This window comes from Protopterus annectens, chromosome 8.part0, assembly GCF_019279795.1.
Source record: "Protopterus annectens isolate FY-2018-M chromosome 8.part0, PAN1.0, whole genome shotgun sequence".
Lineage (NCBI taxonomy): Eukaryota > Metazoa > Chordata > Ceratodontiformes > Protopteridae > Protopterus > Protopterus annectens.
Genome location: NC_056741.1, coordinates 1,290,328,146 through 1,290,348,181, shown reverse-complemented (window position 1 = coordinate 1,290,348,181; position 20,036 = coordinate 1,290,328,146). Strand labels below are relative to the sequence as shown.

The window sequence follows — 20,036 nt, the reverse complement described above, 5'->3', positions numbered from 1 at the left end:
AGGTATCAAGCTGGTGTTGGTGCCCTTCTGGGGGGGCCTCAAGTTGCTAGCCCCTCTGAGGAACCGTTTAATCAGAGGGTGTGAAAAAAGAGGCTGCTCAGGGGGAAAATGAGCAGAAATAGCAGAGGCATAAATTTTTATAGAAGAGAAGGAGAGACCACTGTGTAGTAGGTCAGCTAATTAATCCAGGATGAGAGGGCTGTGATGTATTTGCCCCCTTAGCCTGGATCCAGGTGCAGAAACTCTTCCATTTATCTGCATAAGATTTTCTGGTGCTAGGACGTCTGGCCTCTCAGATAACATCCAGAACCTGTTTACTGAGGATGGCAGATTGGTTAGGGTATAAGCCAAGCTGTCAAATTGAGTATCTGCAATTGGGGGTTCATGAATTCCCCTTCCCTCTGGGTTAGGAGGTTTGGAATCTGAGGAAGATTCCATGGAGGCAGCGGGGGATAGGCTGCGCAGCAAGGGGTACCAATGCTGACTGGCCCAGTCTGGAGCTATGAGAATGGTCCTTGGTTTTTCCTCCCTTATTTTGAGCAGTACCCTGGGAATGAGAGGTAGGGAAGGAAAGGTATACACTATGAGGTTTACCCAGGGGAAGGACAGGGCATCCGCTTTCCAAGCCATGCAGTGATGCTCCCTGGTGCAGAATTTGCTGAGCTGATGGTTGGTGTGGGAGGCAAAATTGGTCGACCTCTGGGGTTCCCCATTTCTGAGTTATTAGGAAGAAAGTGTTTTTGTTGAGCTGCCACTCGTGGGGGTCCAAGAGCTTTCTGCTTAATTGGTCTGCCAGGGAGTTGAGAGAGCCTAGCAGGTATTGTGCTAACAGGTGTATTTGCATGGAAGAGGCCGTGAACCAAAGGGTCATGACCAGCTTGCACAACAGGTAGGAGTGAGTCTCTCCCTGCTTGCTGACATACCACATCACAGTGGTGTTTGTCTGTTTTGATCAGGAGAGCCCCTGGAGAGAGGAGGGGTTTGAAAGCTATCAAGGCCTGCTGCACAGCCATCACCTCTTTTAGACCGATGTGCAGGGGGAGTTGCTGGGGGTTCCATTGGCCTTGTATGCACCTGCTGTCCAGGTGTGTACCCCAAATGTAGTCTGATGCGTCTGTGGTCAGGGTCTGGGAGGCGGGGTGTGGGGAGAAGGGCAGTTCCTTGTTGTGGGAGAAGGCTGTTGGCCAGCAATTCCTTCCTCAGGCAAGAAATAATAGGCAGAAGAGTTTCCAGACCTTGAGAGTGTTGACACCAAAGGCTCTTTAGGTATCATTGAAGTTTCCTCATATGCAGTCTGGCATACGGAATGAGGAGTATGCAAGAGGCCATGAACTTCTCGGCTTGCAGGATTTTCCTAGCAGAAAGCTGGGGCCTGGTGGCCAGTTGAGAGAAGTAAGCTGATACGAAAATTTGTTTCTCTGGTGTAAGGCATGCCATCTGGGATGCTGTGTCCAGACTTGCTCCCAGTAAGATTATCCTTTTGGTGGGTACCTGTTTGGATTTCTTTTCGTTGATTGTGTACCCTAGGGAGGTTAGTAGGTCTTTTACAAAGGCCATGTCTTTGAGCAGCTTGTCCTGGCTGTCTGCCTGAATACGGCAGTCATCTAAATAGGGGTAAATCTGAATATTTCTTTCTCTGCAAAATGCAATCGCCGGAGCCAGGCATTTTGTGAAAACTCTGGGAGCAGCAGATAAGCCAAAGTGAAACACAGAGAACTGAAAGTGCTAAGATCCTGCCATGAAGTAGAGATGTTTTCTGCAGGACACCCTGATAGGAATGTGGAGGTAAGCCTCTTTTAGGTCCAGGGTGGCTAGCCAGGCGTCCTTGGAGAGCATGGGTAGCAGCTGCTGGAGGGTGAGCATTTTGAATTTTGGGATCACCAGAAATGTGTTTGGAATGGATAGATCGAGGATGGGGCGCAAGGTGCCCTCTTTTCTGGGCACCAGACAAAGTCTTGAGTAGAAGCCTTGGCCTATCTGCTCTGCAGGAACATGTTCTACTGCCCCCAAGGAGAGCAGGGAATAGATTTGCTTTTGAGCCTCTGCCCACTGATTTGGTAGTAGATCTGGGATCCTTTTTAGGGTTGGAAGGGTGTGGAAGGAGAATTTGTACCCCTGAGAGACAATGTTCAGAACCCATTGGTCCTTGGCAATGGTGGCCCAGGTGCTTGAGTGAAAGGAGAGTTTTCCTCCTAGTGGTATGTGAAGGTGGGCAGGGGCGAGTCGTGAGTTCTTATCATAAGGGGGGGGGGGTGGCTTAGAACTCCCTGATTTTGTAGTGGAGGTAGTCACTGCTTTGATCTCTGCAATCCCTGGGGATGCTGTCTGGGGGGGTCTGTTTCCACGGGGTCTAGACTGGCCCTGTCTACCCACAGCAGGAAAGGACCAGTGCTTGGAGGGAAAATGCCTGCTGAACCTATGGGCTGGACCTGTAAGAAATCTGTAAGAGTCTGCATAGAGTTTGCTTTCTCTTCCATCTTTTTAAGACCTCTTCTGCTTTAGTGCCAAATAAGTTATCTTTGTGCAAGGGTGTATCCAACAATTTTGATTTGACATGGTCTGGCAGGGGTTGTTCCTTAAGCCATGCATGTCTTCTAATGACAGATCCTGTGACCGCTGCCCTGCAAGAAGCTTCTAGGGCATATAAACCACAGTGCAAAGTGAAAAAAACTGGAGAATTCTAGAAGGCAATAACGAGTTAATAAATGCCATTGGCAATACACCTAGGTTTGTTTATAGAAATAATTATAATGTTAAGAAGTTATTGGAAAATGACCACACCTTTTCTTTAGGTGCTCCTGTGGCACATAAAAAGGGTATGTATAAATGTGGGTCCTGTAATTTCTGTAGCTACAATTATGAAGGACCCTACATACCCGTGGAACACTATCATTCAATTTTACCAGTGCCAGGGTATGTCAATTGTTCTACAATAGGGGTAGTGTACATTAGTACTTGTAGTGGGTGTCCAGCATTTTATATAGGGATGACCACACGCACTTTGAGAGAACGTATTAGGGAGCACATATATAGTATTAAAACAAAAGATAATAAAAGTGCCTTGTACAGACATTCGGCTGAATGTCCAAAATATAAAACATTTATTTTTACTGTATTGGAAGTAGCTAATATTGACTTAAGGGGTGGCGATTTCAAAAACCACCTCAAACAGAAGGAAACATTATGGCAGGTTAAATTAAATGCTGACAGAAAACCCGGCATTAACGGGTATATTAATATTAAATGTTTTTTAAAATATAGGAAGTTGGGACTTAACAAAGGTGTTCCTTTTAATGTTTTTGAATACTTTTTTAAAAAAATAAGGAAGTTAATTGAAATGCTTAGGCGTTTATCAATTTGTTTGTAATTGTTTAATTGGTGGGAATATTTATTCAATGCATTTTGGTTTTAACTTGTATTCTGATGAAGTCTATGTGACGAAAACGTTCATTAAAGTGTGGTAAGTTACTTGCTGGCACTGTTTTTGACTTTATTCCCCATTTGTGGCTCCACAAGGATTTTCTGCCTTCACTGACCATGGTTCCATCTCATTTTGGTTCTCTAGTTTTTATTTGAGTTGGGTACACTTATTTCTTGTATGTCGGGATTTGGTGTTGCAAAAGACTTCCTCGGAAGGCGGTGCCTGCACAGCGGCTCCAGACCCATCCAAGGTAGAGACGACTGCAGGATACTTAGACGAAGAAGAGTTCTGCGGCATACCGGATTCCGAAAGGATCTTGGTAGTGGCCTGCGAATTAACTGATATGGGCATCAGGGGCTGCGAAAGCACCTGAGTTCCGAAGGACTGATGACCAACTTAACGGAAGCATCGTCAGAAGGTTTGGTCCTGTGCGGTCTGTCTCTATCTTTACGTTTTTTCAGAAGATCTGCTGTTGGATGGCTTACCGAAGCCATATCAGAATTCGAGGACTGTAAATGGAAATATCTGGCTACAATAAGGGCCCGATGACAAATAGTTCTGGTGTTAAATAAAGTACAGAAGCGACAAGTGACGTCATGGTCTGGGCCTAGGCAAATGACGCAATAAGAGTGGAAGTTCTGGTGTGGTATTTGCTTTCCACAGGCAAGACAATTATTAACTTTTTCTGACATCTGTTAGTGCAAGAAAAAAGGATCCCCACCGGGGTACTTAGCTTTTGAAGACTTCAACTTCAATTCAGAAACGAAACTCAGGTAGCGGCCGACCGGCACTCATGCTAAGTGCTTCTGCTTCGGGCTCCATGGCAAGAAAGACTGATGTAATGGCATCAGATGCATTCTTTTATACCACTGACGTTCTGACATCAGTCCTCAAGTGACAGCAATGGACGCAGAAATACTTGCTCATGATTGGCAGTGGAGTTTTATGGTGTCGAGTTGCCAGCTCGGCGTCCAACCTTCCACAGAAGGCGTACACACGCACGCACTCACACCTAGGGCTAATTTAGAGTGTCCAATCCACCTACAGTGCAGAAATGCTAAGTCTCTGGTATTCAGGCCAGCGGGGGCTACCCTGGCAGGGATAACCCACATGTGATGACTGCAACAGTGAAACACGAAGAACATCTACATTCAGTCAGTGCATAGCCCTTCCAGCAACCTACCACTGCTGCACAGAGTACCAACTTAGGTACATAGGTGTGTACTAGGTTAATGGCTCTGGAGCCCTTACAAGCCTAGCCATAGGATTACTCTGGCATTGTGCCACCCGACCTTAGTTCCTACTGCCTCTGTTGAGTAGAGCCACTGGAGTTATCCCCGGAGTGAATTTTTTATTTCCCCTATATATCATATATGTAAATTTACATACAAACAAAAGCTACTACATTTTGCTGTAATACAACTTCTCTGTCAGCTAAATAAATTAATTGAAATACAACCTGCTAACTTTTACCTCCATGTTTTGAATCATGTGAAATGACCTTGTGATACATGATTTTGCAGAAACATTTTGCTTTTCTTTCTTAAAATAACCCCATTTGTGAAAAATGCCCTTTAATGGGACATTCTCAACAATCCTATGTTTTGATTATTTTTATACAAAATTAGCAAATATTTTATATTCTAAACCCTGCAAAGATCATCTACCCTGTGTCATTTTTTCTTTCTACTTTACTTCTGAGTATTCCTTCCTCAGTTTTCAAAACTGTACTATTCCCAAGTTAGTGTTCACAGATATCCCTCACCTAGGTCATCTCCTTTCCAGCAACACTTCCAGATTTGTTTTGATTTCCTTGGGTAGTAAACACATTCTCCCCATATGGACTGTGTTTACAAGCAGATGCTCCTTCAAAACTTGGTACTCTCTTGAAAGCAATACCAGGAAAGATAATACCAACTCATCAGTCCTAATCCTATAAATCAGATATCAGTAGCGGCAGATAAAAGAAAAAAACATGGCATGTACCTCTGAAGCTGTAGACGTTGCTGTAAAATATATAGATAAAAAAAAAAAAAGTGCAATGGCAAATGCTACCCCGTATACAGCCATAGCTCCAACATTCTGGGCTTTTTTTTTTTTTTTTTTTTATCATCTGTGCTACTGTTCAGACTTTTATATATACCATCAGTACACTAACTAATCATCTTGAGTGTGGGGCTGGCAACTCAACACCTTAAAAACACCACTGCCATTCAATCTGTGGACTGGTGATCCGCTGTAGCGACTCCTAACTGGAAAAAGCTGAAAAACATTGCTTTTACACTACACTACTCACCTTGCAGTCAAGAACTTGTAATCATCGTGATGACACAATTAATCCATGCCAGTACAGTTAAGCTGCAAAGGATTCACGTGTTAAGTATATATGGCAATGAGCATCTCAATGACAGATAATAATCACTATTCCAATTCTAGTTATCAGAGGATGGATTGTACTAATGCACTGTTATACTAAAAGCTACTCACCAGTACACTTGCCAATGTTATGCAGCAGTAGTGGGTACTTAGTCAGCCTCTGCATTTCAATTGGAATAATGTCCTTCAGCTGTAGACGTCTGCACTGTCGTTTGCGTTCTGCATCCTAGAAGGAAAGCAACACATACATTTGAAAGATACTTTCTCTTTTCTCTATAAGAAACTATAGCATTGCTGAAAGAAGCTTGATGTGCTTAAGACTTGGAAGCTCTCTTTTTAAGACAGGATAACAAAGAAAAGACTTCAGAAAACCTTTCCACTGATGTGCACATATGCACATAATTAGACTTGATTAAACACCAGTACTTGGTCAATGTATTCTTTTTAAAAGCCGAAATGGCAAGCAATCCAATAAAGATATTAATGCCTGCTCAAGTCCATACTGCACAGGCTTTTAAGGATAAATTCATTCACATACTTTTCCAAAAAGATAATCAATCTGGGGAAGAACCTAACCTGCACTTGCACCCTAAAATTTCCCACCTGTTTACGTCACTTCATATTAATAGGCACTGCACTAATCACAGGTTTTCCATTCAAGCTCTCAGTCTGTCAATCTAACCCTGCACCAATTTTAACAAATACTCAGAACTCTGGCTTGCATTATCACTTAACATATATTAACTTCTTGCACTCATCACCATGTTCTTCACATGTCTAAATCAACTTTTTTGAAAAGAATTGTAAATTACAATCCATAAACATGTTTTAAATAACTGTAAATATCTTGTAAAATGCTTTTCTTCTTATACTTCTCACCTTGATTTTCTAAAAAACATGCACTTCCACTTTACTGCAGCCTTGTTCTCAATTTCACTAGCTCAACTTTATGCTTCATCACTGAACTTTCGAACATTTTATTTACTGTATGCATTATTATTGTGTTACTTTTCAGCTTGTTTCACTAATATTAATTGCTAATATTTACTTAAATCATTCTTTCTGCTTTAGGTACATTTCCTTTTCATATATACTGCATGTTATCATTTTTGTCTCTCCCACGCTGAACCAGAAACAGATTCATTTAGGTAAGTGTTCTAGGCTGGTTAAAATTTTTAAATAAATATTTTTTTTAATCAACTATAAACAGAAATCAATATTTCTAACCAGCAAAAACACACAAAATACACATTTAAAAATACTGCTATTTTTATTCTTTGGTTAAACAACTCACTCTCTTTCCTTTTTTGTGCTCACTTTGCCACCTCACCCCCAATCAGGAGTATCATGTGCCTAGAATTTTTGGGCACAAAATCTGTAAACCTCTGGGGGCATGCCTCCCTTGGAAAAGGTTTTAAAATGGTTCATTCCAGTTAAAGACATTTAAGAAAGATACAGTAATTCTTTATGGAGGGAGTTCCCAACTGGTCAGATGCAACTCATTAAGCATGGATGCTATGTATATTATTTCTTCAGGAGATTCATATAAAACCCATCAATTAGCTATACTGGAAACTCATTATGTTACACAGCTGCCAAACTATCCTCTTCCTATGATAATCCACAACTTCCAAGGAAGGCTATGTGTTTGGTAGACACAGACAGTAACATAAGGCTTTACTTCCACTTTCAAACTCCTTATTACTATGCCATCTTTAACTCCACATCGACAATAAGGAAATGGGGGTTGGTGTTGAATTACCTGATCCAAATGCAATCTGTGTTCACAGTAGGAAAACAAGTGGACATTCTTATGAACCCACCATTTTTATTACTCCCTCATTTTCAGGGCCTCAAGCAATATTAACCCATTTTTAGTACTGAGCATTTTCAGATGGACTGTCTCAAAACTACTGACAGCTTTTGCTTCGTGAATATAAATGCCTTCATCTTTAAAAAAAGTTTGGTTTAGCATAGTGACATACAATTTTCTGAATGTGTTACAGACATAGCTGTCTGTAAATAACCTTCCCTTGTGTTTCTACCATGAAAGAAAGGGGAGAATATGTATCTTGAATTTTAATGAAAAAATTAGATGTTATGCCTTCTTGACATAATACACACAAATAATCACTTTTACTCAAAATGCATTTTTTGCACTAAGTTACCAAAACACATTGTATTTATTTTTTGATAACTTTTATACTTACTAGTGAGAAGACAACTGTCATCACCAAATGATAGCAAAGGTCAGTCACTTTCATTCATACACTGCCCCTATATCGAACAATTTCACCCACACTAACTGTGTGCACTCGGGAAGTGTGATTGTGATTATATAAAACTGCAAGGGGACTGAATCACAAGACCATTTGTGGCTAATCAATACCTACTCAAATGTTTGTAGCCCCCTTCTCAAGAACAGCAAAGCAGATTAGTCCCAGAGTAAATATATGGATACCCTCCAATCATCCAGGTTTAATCTGAAGGATGCTTGGGTAACATGTGTTTAACTTACAGGGGAAATCTGTTTCAGAGGTGGACTAGGTATTGTGTTTATTTAAATATTTATTTATTTAATTTACCAGGATGGTTTGATTGAGTAGGCCGAGGCCTGGGTAGAAAAGCTCTGCAATAAAATGAGTAAAGAGCAAAACAGTTGATACATTCTGGACAATAAGCATAAACACATTTTAGGTTACTGTAAGTTAGTTGCAGTTTGATAAAGATTTTTTACACCTGATATGGAATAAGTGCACAGTGAAATAAAAATGTCATACAGGGTTTCATTTGAGGACAAGAAAATGAAAAACAGACTATGTATAATTAATATATAATGCAATTTGTTACAAAGCTTTACAGCAGAAGCTTTATGGCAGCAAACTTTTTGTTGACAATAAGCGTAGCAGGGTCTTTCAAGTAAAAAAAAAAAGCAGCAGACCAGATTGTGGTTATATCAGGAGTATGAGAACCATTTAGTGAGTAGAGATGCTATATAGATAGTAAAGAGGCAACATTTAGATTATCCCAGGAGTGGCACAGGAGCAACAGGGGCATAGCCAGGTACTTTTAGGTGATCCTTTAAGTGTAGTTTAAAGGATGCTAGGGTTTCAATTTGTTTAACTTGCAGGAGAAATCCGCTCCATAAGTGGGGCAGGCATTGGGTAGTAAATTTATCTCTCCAGTTCATATGATTTATGTGCTTGTGGAGATTCAAGTCCTTAGTTCTGGTAGTAGTGGAGTTACTTGACTTAAGAAGGCAAAGGTGATAAAAATAAATAACAGTCACAATAATGCATTTCAACTTTTAATTCAGACACACACCAGCCCTGCTACACCAGACAAAGTGTAAAATGTTATAGCCATACTGCAGTACCCAAAAATGTTGCTGTTTGGCCCAGGATAAAGCACTGTACACAATTTTTTTTCAATCACCACTACACTGGCTCTGAAAAATATGTCATTGTGGCTCCTTAAGTTAGGTTGTGGGGGATGTCTCTGACCACAGTCTTCATTCCATGGGTGGGGAGAAATCTTGTGATTTCTTGGTCACATGGGCTACTGCATATGGGTGGACCCAAGCTGCCATGGCTGCATCTTTTAAATGTCCACTAAAGGCAGGACTATTCAGAAGATTTGAGGGGTGAGTGCAGGCTGACAGCAGCCTTTTCCAAGGTGAGGTGACATGGCCTGTGAACCACTCCATCTTTTCTTTTCTTGCATCAGGTGCGGGAATGCTCCAAAATTCAGGCAGCCAGCAAGAAATCTAAGGGAAGCAGGCGACATTGAGGGAAGCCATGCCCTCATAATCATCCAGGTTCTTGATGGGGTGAATCTGTTGGTGAGTCTACGTGTTTTACTTTATAATGAGCCTTCCTTGGTCTCTGTCTAAAGATTTAGTTCCAAAGACAACAAGGAACATTTAATAGCTTTTAAGTCAGTCCTTTGGGGAGTGCCTGTCTCACACAAGTACGTCTGCATGGCATGGCATGGAATTTGGGTGAATGGCCTGCTGCAGCACTATCACTACAGGGCCTGTTATACCGCTGGCAGAATGGAATGCATTGGTACGTGGTACATGGAATATAAACCTGCAAAAACTGGCAAAAATATGAACAGTTGCAAAACATACTGGGTTATAGCTGCTGGTAAGGAAGCAGGATGACAAATGTTACAGCTGATGCTGGGAAACAGAGGAATGTCAATGCTGAAAATGGGTCCCGGCTGTGTGTTGCTAAGCAATGCATTAGTACCAAGACAGATGCTAAGAACTACGGCTGGGCAACATAGTCTAAAGCTGCTGCTAGAATGGTGATGCCAACTTCAGGATGATTACTATGGGAGGAGTTTCTGATCCAGTAACTTAACTATCACTGGCAACAAACCATTTGTTGGTGAATACAATGGTGACTGCAAGGAAGAGAAGGCAAATGCCAGTGACATAGCAAAACTCCTCAAGTAAATCTTTATTCAAGAGATGGGAAAAAGTTGCCACAATCTCTTCCCTTACTTCACACATGACACTGCCCATTTCTTTTAGTCTGCTTCTGTCTATGTTAGTGTAGTCAAGGGCGAGGCCATATTTGCTGATGGCTCTTGTCTGTGGTCATCTGAGAGACAGTAAAAGCAAAGATACTTTCTCTTGGGTTTTTTTCAATGTCCAGAAGGGAGTGCATGCCATTCCTGTCTGCTTTGTCAGACATTTGTTGAGGAAGTACCTGGTTTCTCAACAGGCTTGACTGGGGACACATTTTTGATGCAGAGTCAGTCTTATTTCTCCAAGTCTTTTGGGTTTCTACTACCATGACAGGAATGGAACCCATTCCTAAATAAGTATAATTAAAGTTCACAAAATTAGTACTTTTTCATTCCTTGATGTTAGCCAGAAGTGCTCTTTGCAACACCCACAATGTGCCCAGTAATGACCCCTGCACCAATTCATATGGAGTTCCATGTATCAGTAACAGAATACAAGTATGATTCTAAATTCATTTTTTTATAAGACCTGTTGCTCCTATTACTACTGGAACTGTCTGGGTATCCTTCTAACACATTGTCCTCATTCCTGCCTACAAATCCTGACATTTTATGACTTTGTGTCTCTTTGTATGCAAGACACTATAGTCACTAGGTGCTGCAATTTCAATGATCAATGCTACCTTTTGTCTTCTTTTCATGGACTACTATAACTGGTTTTCTCACATTTATTTTTTGAACTGTTGGTAATGGGTGATCCCATGTAATATACACTTCATCATTTTCTATAATGTTTTGTGGCTCATGTTTCCAATGTTTTTCAGCTATTTCAATTGTATAATGCATGCACAATCCCCAGTGCAACAGTCTTGCCACATTATTATTCTTTTCAGTAAACTGCCATTAATACAAGGTGACCATTTTGTTACAGGACCTAAACTGGGACACTTGAGGGCCACCCCTGGAAGCCAGGTCTGCAATCCCATTCTCCCAGCCCACATGGGAGTGGAAATAGGGCAGCCATGTCATCTCACACCAGGACAGGCAGGTTGGCCTCCTGTCCTTCACCAGGCACTGTGGGGATGCGACTCTGTGACTAGCACCACCCAAGAGGCCACATGCCAGGAGGCTTGAAGCAATGCACATTTGTCTGCACCTGGCACTGTGGGGGTGAGAGACTAAGCTGTACTGCAAAAACTGCAGAGATGGGGGGTGGGGGGACCCAGGGCCATCTCCCCTGCGAGTCTGAAAGCCCTAGATGCAAGGTAAAGTGGAGAACAAGGGTCACAGAAGTCTGGATGAGGGACTGTCTGAGGCTTCATGGCCCAGCAGAGTAACATGATGTTGGGAAGATCCCCTGAGAGACTCCAAGAGCATGCATGACACTGCATGATTTGGCAGGAGTTAGGAGATATATAACCCTAGAAAAGAGCTCTCTCTCTCCTGGGTAGAAGTGGAACCCCAGATTTGGGGGGGGGGGGTCAGTCCTAATGGAAGTCTGGAAGGAAGAGAGAGAGGTGGAAAGTGACTGGTACAGGACAGCTCTCACCTGGGTGAGGGGGTATGGACCATGCCCCCTCTGGGACAGAAGTCTGGAAGGGGGAGAAAGGCAGATAGCGGCAGAGCTGGGCAACCTCCTGCCTGGGCAGGGGGTCAGGCAGAGATCCCCACAATGGAAGTCCTTAAGGGAGTGCTAGGGCAGACAGCAGTGGGACCTGGGTGAGTGAGGTCAGGCACGGCTCCCCATGATGGAAGTCCTTAAGTTAGCAACTGGCAGACAGTGGTGGAGCATGGAGAGCTCCTGTCTGGGTGAGTGGGGTCAGGCAGAGCTCCCCACAATGGAAGTCCTTGAGGAAGCGCCATGGTGGATGGCAGAGGGGGGCTGGAGAGCTCCTGCCGGGGCAAAGGCATCCAACACCACCCCATAATTGACAGCATCTTTGAAAAATCTCAAACTCCCCAGAGCTGCTCTGGATGGGAAAGCAGGGGGGCTCTAAAGCATTCATGAGAGAGGATCTGCTCCTCAGCGGCTGAGGGGATTTCCAGAGGGAAGCCCGCCTGAGAGGGTCCGAAGGCATGAGTGATCCGACATGATTTGGCAGCCTGCAGGAGACATGCAGGCGTCGGAGACCCCTGATGGGGGGGGGCACGACTGGGGAAGATCTCCTGGCCAGGTCAAAGGGGAGGACTGTAAGGTTTGGCCCTGACAGAAGTCAGTATGGGAGCATTAAGCAGATGGGTGTAGGGCCTAGAGAGCTCCTGCCTGGGTGAGTGGGGTCAAGCAGCAACCCCCCATGACAGAAGTCCTTGATGGAGTGACTGACTGAAGGCGGAAGGGCCTGGAAAGCTCCTGCCAGGGCGAAGGCATCTGACCTTACCCCATACCCAATGGCATCCCCGAAAAATCGCAAAGTCCCCAGAGCTGCTTAGGATGGGAAAGCAGGGGGGACTGGCCACCCTGGGATGCCAAGTCACCATTCAGACTGAGTGGTCTAAACTGGAATATTTCTGTGTCCCAAAGACAATGTTTGGGATTCTGGGACAGAGACTTCCAAACTGCGACTGTGCTGGAAAAAACTGGGACCATTGGTCACCTTGCATTAATATATCACAATAAGATGTGCGACTGTTTCCAATTCTGTACAAAACCTACATTTGTCTGTTTCTCCTACATGTCTGATGGACTTTGTAAACCAACATGTAAGTAGTCACTGTCTTGGGCTGAATATGCTAACCTTTCATCTTTTGGTTTAAATTCACCCCTCTTTCACCATTCCTGCATTCATCCTGATTAACATAAGGTTGTTCAAACAGTTTTCTGTACTTGCAAATATATTTATGCATTTTCCACATTTCTTGCCTTCTCATTTGATCCTTCACCTTATATTCTTTCTTTTGTTTATGGCACATTCAGTTGCTGCCTGATTTTTATCTACTCCTGGTTTGATTTCCATTCCAGCTTGACACCGATGTGCTTCTGCTAAACTAAGCAGAGTCATTATCTTAGACTTATTCTCATGTTTTAAAATTAGAAGTTATGTACCTACCATAACGTTCCATGTTGGTTGTCTTCTCTCGCCTTCTTTCTTGCTGGATGGGTTTGGAGCCGATCCTTGGCTCCGACTCGGCACTTGCTAAGCTCGAGGGTCACTTTTACCAGCTCGAGGCAGCCCCATATCCCATGATGCAAGGTGGTGAATACCCAGATCTCGTTTGGTACCTAGAGGGAAAACTACCTAGCATAAAAAACTTTCCACTAAGGAAAGAAGAGCAATTAGCCTAAAAAGGCTGTAAGGGGAAACCAGATAACTAAATCTAGAACTAACTGGTGCCCAAAGAAGCAATCCTCCAGAGACAAGGGAGATCCAGGTCTGTCCAGGCAAGGGGGCAGGAGGGAGGGTCGCAAGAAAGAAGGCGAGAGAAGACAACCAACATGGAACGTTATGGTAGGTACATAACTTCTAAATGTTAAGTTGTCAATCTCGCCTTCATTCTTGCTGGATGGGACTGCGTCCCTAGCACCTCTATCCTGGGTGGCTCATTGGAACAGACTCTTGAGAACCGTAGAACCAAAACTGGCTCTATCCCTGGAGGCCAAATCCAATTTGTAATGAGAAACAAAGGTATGAGGAGTAGCCCAAGTGGCTGCTGCACAGATAGTATCTAAGGGTAGTCTAGCCTGAAAGGCTGTAGAAGTGGCTAAGCCTCTAGTGGAATGTGCCTTAGGTTTTGAGCACAGTTGTTTGCCCCTAAGTTGATAGATTTCGGAAATGGTGGAAGATAGCCATCTAGATAAGGTCACTTTGGAAACAGGAAGGCCTTTCTTATTTTCAGCATAGGAAAGAAAGAGCTGATCAGACTTTCTGAATTGTTTTGTTCTGTCCAAATAATATCTGAGTTGGCGATGAACATCAAGATAATGTAATTTTTGTTCTGATCTGTTGGAGTAATTGGGAAAAAATACAGGGAGATCAATAGATTGGTTTAAATTTGTTTTTGAAGCAACCTTGGGCAAAAAGGATGGATTAGTTCTCAAGGATACTCTGTCCTTGTGGAAGACCAAATATGGGGGACGAACAGAAAGGGCATGAAGTTCTGATACTCTCCTAGCTGAGGTAATAGCGACAAGGAAGAGCGTCTTCCATGAAAGAAACTTTAGTGAGCATGAAGCAGCTGGCTCAAAAGGAGGAAGAATTAAGGATGTCAGCACAAGATTTAGGTCCCATTGAGGAGGAGGACTCTTGACAGGAGGTTTGAGGAGAAAAACTCCTTTCAGAAAAGCTCTACAGAGCTTGTGGGATATAATGTTGTGATCTGCAAACCCGACATGAAAGTTCGAGACTGCAGCCAACTGAACTTTGACCGTGGAAGATGAAGAACCCGAGTGAAAAATTTCTGCTAGAAAATCCAAAACTGCATGAACAGGGGCAGTAAAGGGATCTATGTTCCTTGATTTCGCCCAAAGGGAGAAACGTTTCCACTTGCTAGAGTAAATCCTTCTAGTAGAGGATTTAAGGGAAGCCACTATGATATCCCTAACAGGGTTAGAGATCATAGGAAGCCTGGCTAAGGAAGGAAGTGGAGCAACCAAGCTGTGAGGGTGAGAGAAGGAATGGACCGATGCAGCTGACCCGATTGGTGGGTCAGAAGATCTGGCACTGGGTCCAGATGCCACGGCTGCACCAAAAGATGACGATGAAGGAACGGAAACCAAATTTGTCGAGGCTAATACGGGGCAATGAGAATCATTTTGGCTCTCAAAACGGTAGCGTTCTGGAGTACCTGTGGTATCAATGGAAAGGGAGGAAAGGCATAAAGAAGTCCCTGGTGCGAATCTTGGGTAAGAGCGTCTCTGGGGGGATGGCCCGGAAGTGGGAAGAGAGAGAAGAAGGTTGGGCATTTGCTGCTTTGGGGAGTAGCAAAAAGATCGCAACATGGGCGGCCCCACTTCTGAAAAATCTCCTCCACTATAGATTGTTTGAGAGACCACTCGTGAGGCATGAGTATAGCTCTGCTCAATCTGTCCGCTAAAATGTTGGTTTTCCCAGGGATATGTGTTGCTACCAGAAACCGATGAGAGGAAATCGCCCATTGCCAAAGTCTGAGAGCCTCTCGACACAAGGGGTAGGACTTGGTTCTGCCCTGCTTGTTGATGTACCACACTACGGACATGTTGTCCGTGTGAACTGCAATTGTTCCCAAGGGAAGAAAGTCGTTGAGGGCTTGCAACGTTAAAAGCACTGCTCTCATCTCTAGGACATTTATGTGCAGGTGGTATTCGAACGGTTGCCACGTCCCATGAACCATCCTGCCCTGATAATGACCCCCCCACCCGATCAGGGAGGCGTCCATAGTGACTGTGGCTACCGGTGCCGGGGAAACAAAGGGTCTGCCCTGATGAACCTGGGGAGAAGATATCCACCAGGATAGGTGGTTTCTGCAAGTTTGTGTCACCAGAATTTGGTGACGCATGGGAAGTTGTTGGTAAGACCACTGGGTGAACAACATCCAATGAAGGAGACGCATATAAAAGCGGGCCAGAGGAAGAAGAGTAATGGCAGCTGCCATGAGGCCCAAAACTTTTAGGACCAGTCTGGCTTGCACCTTTTTGCTGGCAAGGATGATCCGACCATGGTTCTGGATATCTAGGATTCTCTGGCTTGTGAGGTTTGCTGACATCCGAACAGTGTCCAAATTTGCACCTATAAAAGTAATAGACTGGCAGGGCAATAAGGAGGATTTTTCGTAGTTGATCGAAATTTCTAACTGAGTGCAGAGATTTAGGGTGTAATCCCTGGCTTGGAGAAGTTGATGCCTGGTGGTGGCTGAGAGGAGCCAGTCGTCGAGATACGGAAACACTTGGCATCATTGGTGAACACTCTGGGGGCTGTAGTGAGACCAAAGGGCAGGGCTCTGAATTGAAAATGACTGGACCCCAGCCGAAAGCGGAGAAACCTTCTGGAGCGTCTGTGGATTTTTATGTGATAGTACGCATCCTGGAGGTCTATAGAGCACATCCAGTTGTCTTTGCTCAGGAAGGGCAAAATCGATTGAAGTGTGACCATGCGAAATCTTGTCTTTTTTACAGACTTGTTGAGCCTGCTGAGGTCCAATATTGGTCTCCAATCTCCCATCTTTTTGGGAACCAAAAAGAACCTTGAGTAGATTCCGGGCTCTGGATGGTCTGTTGGAACTGGCTGAATGGCCCTGTTGTGTAGAAGCTTTGATACTTCTAATTTTGCGATTTCCCTTAGACCGGGTGGAACATCTGGAAGGGAATTTTTGTGAGAGAAGGGACTTTCCTCGAAAGGAATCTTGTAACCCTCGGATATGATCGACTGTACCCATTTGTCTTGTGAAAGGGAAAGCCAGGCTTCTGGGTACAGTGATAATCTTCCTCCGACTGCCTCCAAGGATGGACAGTCGGGCAACACCTCAGGGATGCTGGAAGGGCTTGTCAGAGAGAGACTCTCTGCTTCCCTGGTTTTGCGGACCCCCTCTGCCTCTAGGGCGGTGTCTGTTATTATTACCCCCTCTGCCCCTAGGGGTAAACTGACCACGTGTGTCCGGCGTGACTCCCTGAGATTTACGGAACCACATCTTTCCGCCCTTCTGTCCCTTAGGGTAATGTCTAGAAGGGGTGGAAAAACGGACTCCTACGGCAGAAAGAGTCTTGCCGTCTTGCTCACACCTGGTCAACGTATCCTTCACTTGAGGAACAAACAAAGTCGATCCATCAAAGGGAGAGTTTGTGAAGGACGCCTTAAAAGGATCTGCAAAATTACAGAGCCGCATCCAGGACTGACGTCTAAGAGCCACTCCTGTCCCTGCAGCTCTACTCGCTCCATCTGCTGCATACGAAATCAGCCGCATGGAGGAGTTGGTTATGGAGTTAAGGATTCCTAGCTGGGAAGCAATCTTGTCCTGATCCCCTGCAGCTGTAGGATCCTGTACTACTTCACCTAATTCTTTAAGGATGTCCCTTTGAAGTCTGGTGAAGTGACATAAATAATTCAGCGAACGCATGGCAAAGGTCGCTGAGGGAAACATCCGCTTACCATACCTGTCCATGGTCCTAGAATCCTTGTTAGGAGGATGGACTGGTACGGAAGGATCTGCAAGTTCCTTCTTGGTGGCGGCAGCCACCACCATGGCATCAACAGGGACACCTTTTGTAAGAAATTGCTTCTCAGAAGGGGCTGTAATGAATTTAGAAGGCCTCCTGGGAACTGGTTCTACAGAATCAGGAGATGCCCACGCCTTCCGAGCTATCACCTCCATGAGAGGGTCGAAAGGCGGAGACACCCAGGAGGTGGAGGGTCGAGATCCGAACGCCTCTACGTATACCGACTCATCCTCGGAGGGATTTATGAAAGGCCAGTTTCCCCTCTGTTTTAGGAGTTCTAGGATGTCTGAAAAAGAGACATACTCAGAGGGGGATCTAGGGGACCCCTCCGACTCATCTAAGTCGGTATCTGAAGTAGTAGACTCGGGGGAGTCTAGGTGCTTCCTCTTACAGGTCCTCTTATGCGGAGGATCTCCTGACGGATCAGGAGAATCCTCGGAAGAGGGGGTTCTTCCCAGTGGGGAAACCTGAGGCGGTGGATCTCTCAGTCTGGGAGCAAGAGAGTGAGAAGAGACATCTACAGGCACCGTAGAGGGAGGAGCTAAGGGGATAGACTGCTGACTGAGCCCAGGGGCCAGCACACTCCTCATCACCTCAAAGGCTCCCCTCCCAGGGAGATCCGAGAGACCCCGCTCCGAAGAAACAGGGACTCCCGGGCCCACCGAAAGGGAAGGCTCCGAGGCAGATGTCGGGGCCGAGCTCACCAAGGCCGAAGCCCCGAGGGGAAGAGCAGGGTCGGACAAGGGTCCGATGCCACTCACCCCCTCGGAGCAGACCAGGGAAGCCCGACCACCGGATCCCTCCAAGGAAGGTCTCGAGGAGGAGATCGGAGTAGAAGCTGAGGGAGCAGAAAGGGGAGGTATCTGCCCTGCAGCAATAGCAGTGACTATTCCCATAGACTCCGGCTCCGAGCTCTGAGGGAGAGTCGAAGGAGGAACTTGAAGAGGGTGTGGACTAATAGTCGTCTGCTGAGACGGACTATGAAGCATTTGAGCTAGTGCCTGTGATTTTAATAATCTGCTTACCACTCTCTCCAAATCATGATCTGAGAGCCTAGATGATCGGCTCCGATGGCTCCGCTCTGAAAGAAGAGGAGAGGCCAGAGCCGACAGTATCGGCTCCAAAGAGGAAGACCTGGACCGCTTCCTCGACGGAACCATCGGAGCCGAAGAACCCTCGGTTCCAGACGTAGCCGACAACTTCTCGGCTCCAAGTCTAGCCAAGGATGTATCGGCTCCGGCCGGAGCCGATACAGACAAGGGAATAATGGTATCGGAGCCGGTCGGCGCCGATACCGAAGCCTTAGCCACATGGTGGTCGGAGCCGGTCGGAGCCGACACCAATGTGGCAGTTAAAGTATCGGCACCGACAGCCATCGGTGCCGAAGATTTAGCCAAAATAATATCGGCTCCAGCTGGAGCCGATTTCGACTCCAAAATAGTCGAAGCCAAGGCCAGAGGCTTAGAAACAGAAGCCTGGGCCTTGGAAGTCTTAGCGGGCTTGCCCGAAACAGATTTGGTCGGGGAGCCCTCCGGTTTGAGAAGCCCTCTCAAAATTAACTTATTTCTCCTTTCCTGCAGGACTCTCTGGCTGAAATAGTGACAAATAGCACAGGAGTCCTGCAGGTGGAGAGGTCCCAGGCAGTAGATACAAGAAGTGTGACCGTCTGTCAGAGACATCTTCTGGCAGCACGAGTCACACTTCTTGAAGCCTGAGACCCTCTGTTCTTTGGACATAGTGCTATCCACAAAACACACAACTCACACAGTCCCAGAATCAGAAATTTAACTTAAAAGTATAAAAAAACTAAACCCACACACACACCCTGACAGGAAGGGATGGGAGTGGATGAAGGCCCGACTAAATAAAAAGAACTAGGGAAATAGTAAAACTAGCTAAGAGACCCTACAACAATCTAAAAGTGACAAAAAAATCTAATAGGAGAGAAAAATTTTAGGAATGGGGTGACTAAAATGTGTATAATAAAACACTTACCAAGAGCTGGTAAAAGGAGTACCTCATCAGCGAAGCGGCAAACGAGATCTGGGTATTCACCGCCTTGCATCATGGGATATGGGGCTGCCTCGAGCTGGTAAAAGTGACCCTCGAGCTTAGCAAGTGCCGAGTCGGAGTCGAGGATCAGCTCCGAACCCATCCAGCAAGAATGAAGGCGAGATTGACAACTTAACATCTTTCACTATGTTTGGGGTCTTGTGAGGTCAGTAGATTTTTCATCTGATATGTATGAAGCATCCTTCTTATTTTCCTGTCCAACTGATCCAATACCTTTTGGGGCCAGTCAATCACTCCAAAACTAAATTAGGACATGAAGAGCAAACTGGTTTATAGCTTGGACTTGGTTCCTAGATATAGTACAGTTGTGTACACTTACCATAAATGTAGATCTTAAGAGTGTATTCACTGTTGCAGTCATTACATTTGGGTAATCTGCTGGCAAGTTGCCCTCAGTCGGCCTGAATAACAAAGTCTTGGGTCCTGCGTCAGTTGCTGTCTACTCTTCCATGACGTCATTTCGTCAGGGGTATAAAACATGCAGCCGACGCCATTTTATTCAGTTTTTCTTGTCCCAGATGTCAGGTGCCCCCAAATGGGGAGCAAATATATATATATATATAT

General features: G+C 44.9%; 1 protein-coding gene across 6 annotated transcripts in view; it reads right to left on the bottom strand.

The window, feature by feature from the left end:
* Window positions 1-20,036, bottom strand: part of ARHGEF1 (Rho guanine nucleotide exchange factor 1) — a 3,019,431-nt gene that overhangs the window by 669,307 nt on the left and 2,330,088 nt on the right. For all 6 annotated transcript variants that reach the window (XM_044080805.1, XM_044080809.1, XM_044080807.1 and 3 more), the window contains one exon: window positions 5,909-6,023. In XM_044080805.1, the coding sequence (XP_043936740.1) occupies window positions 5,909-6,023 (115 nt within the window). The remainder of the gene's footprint in view (window positions 1-5,908; window positions 6,024-20,036) is intronic.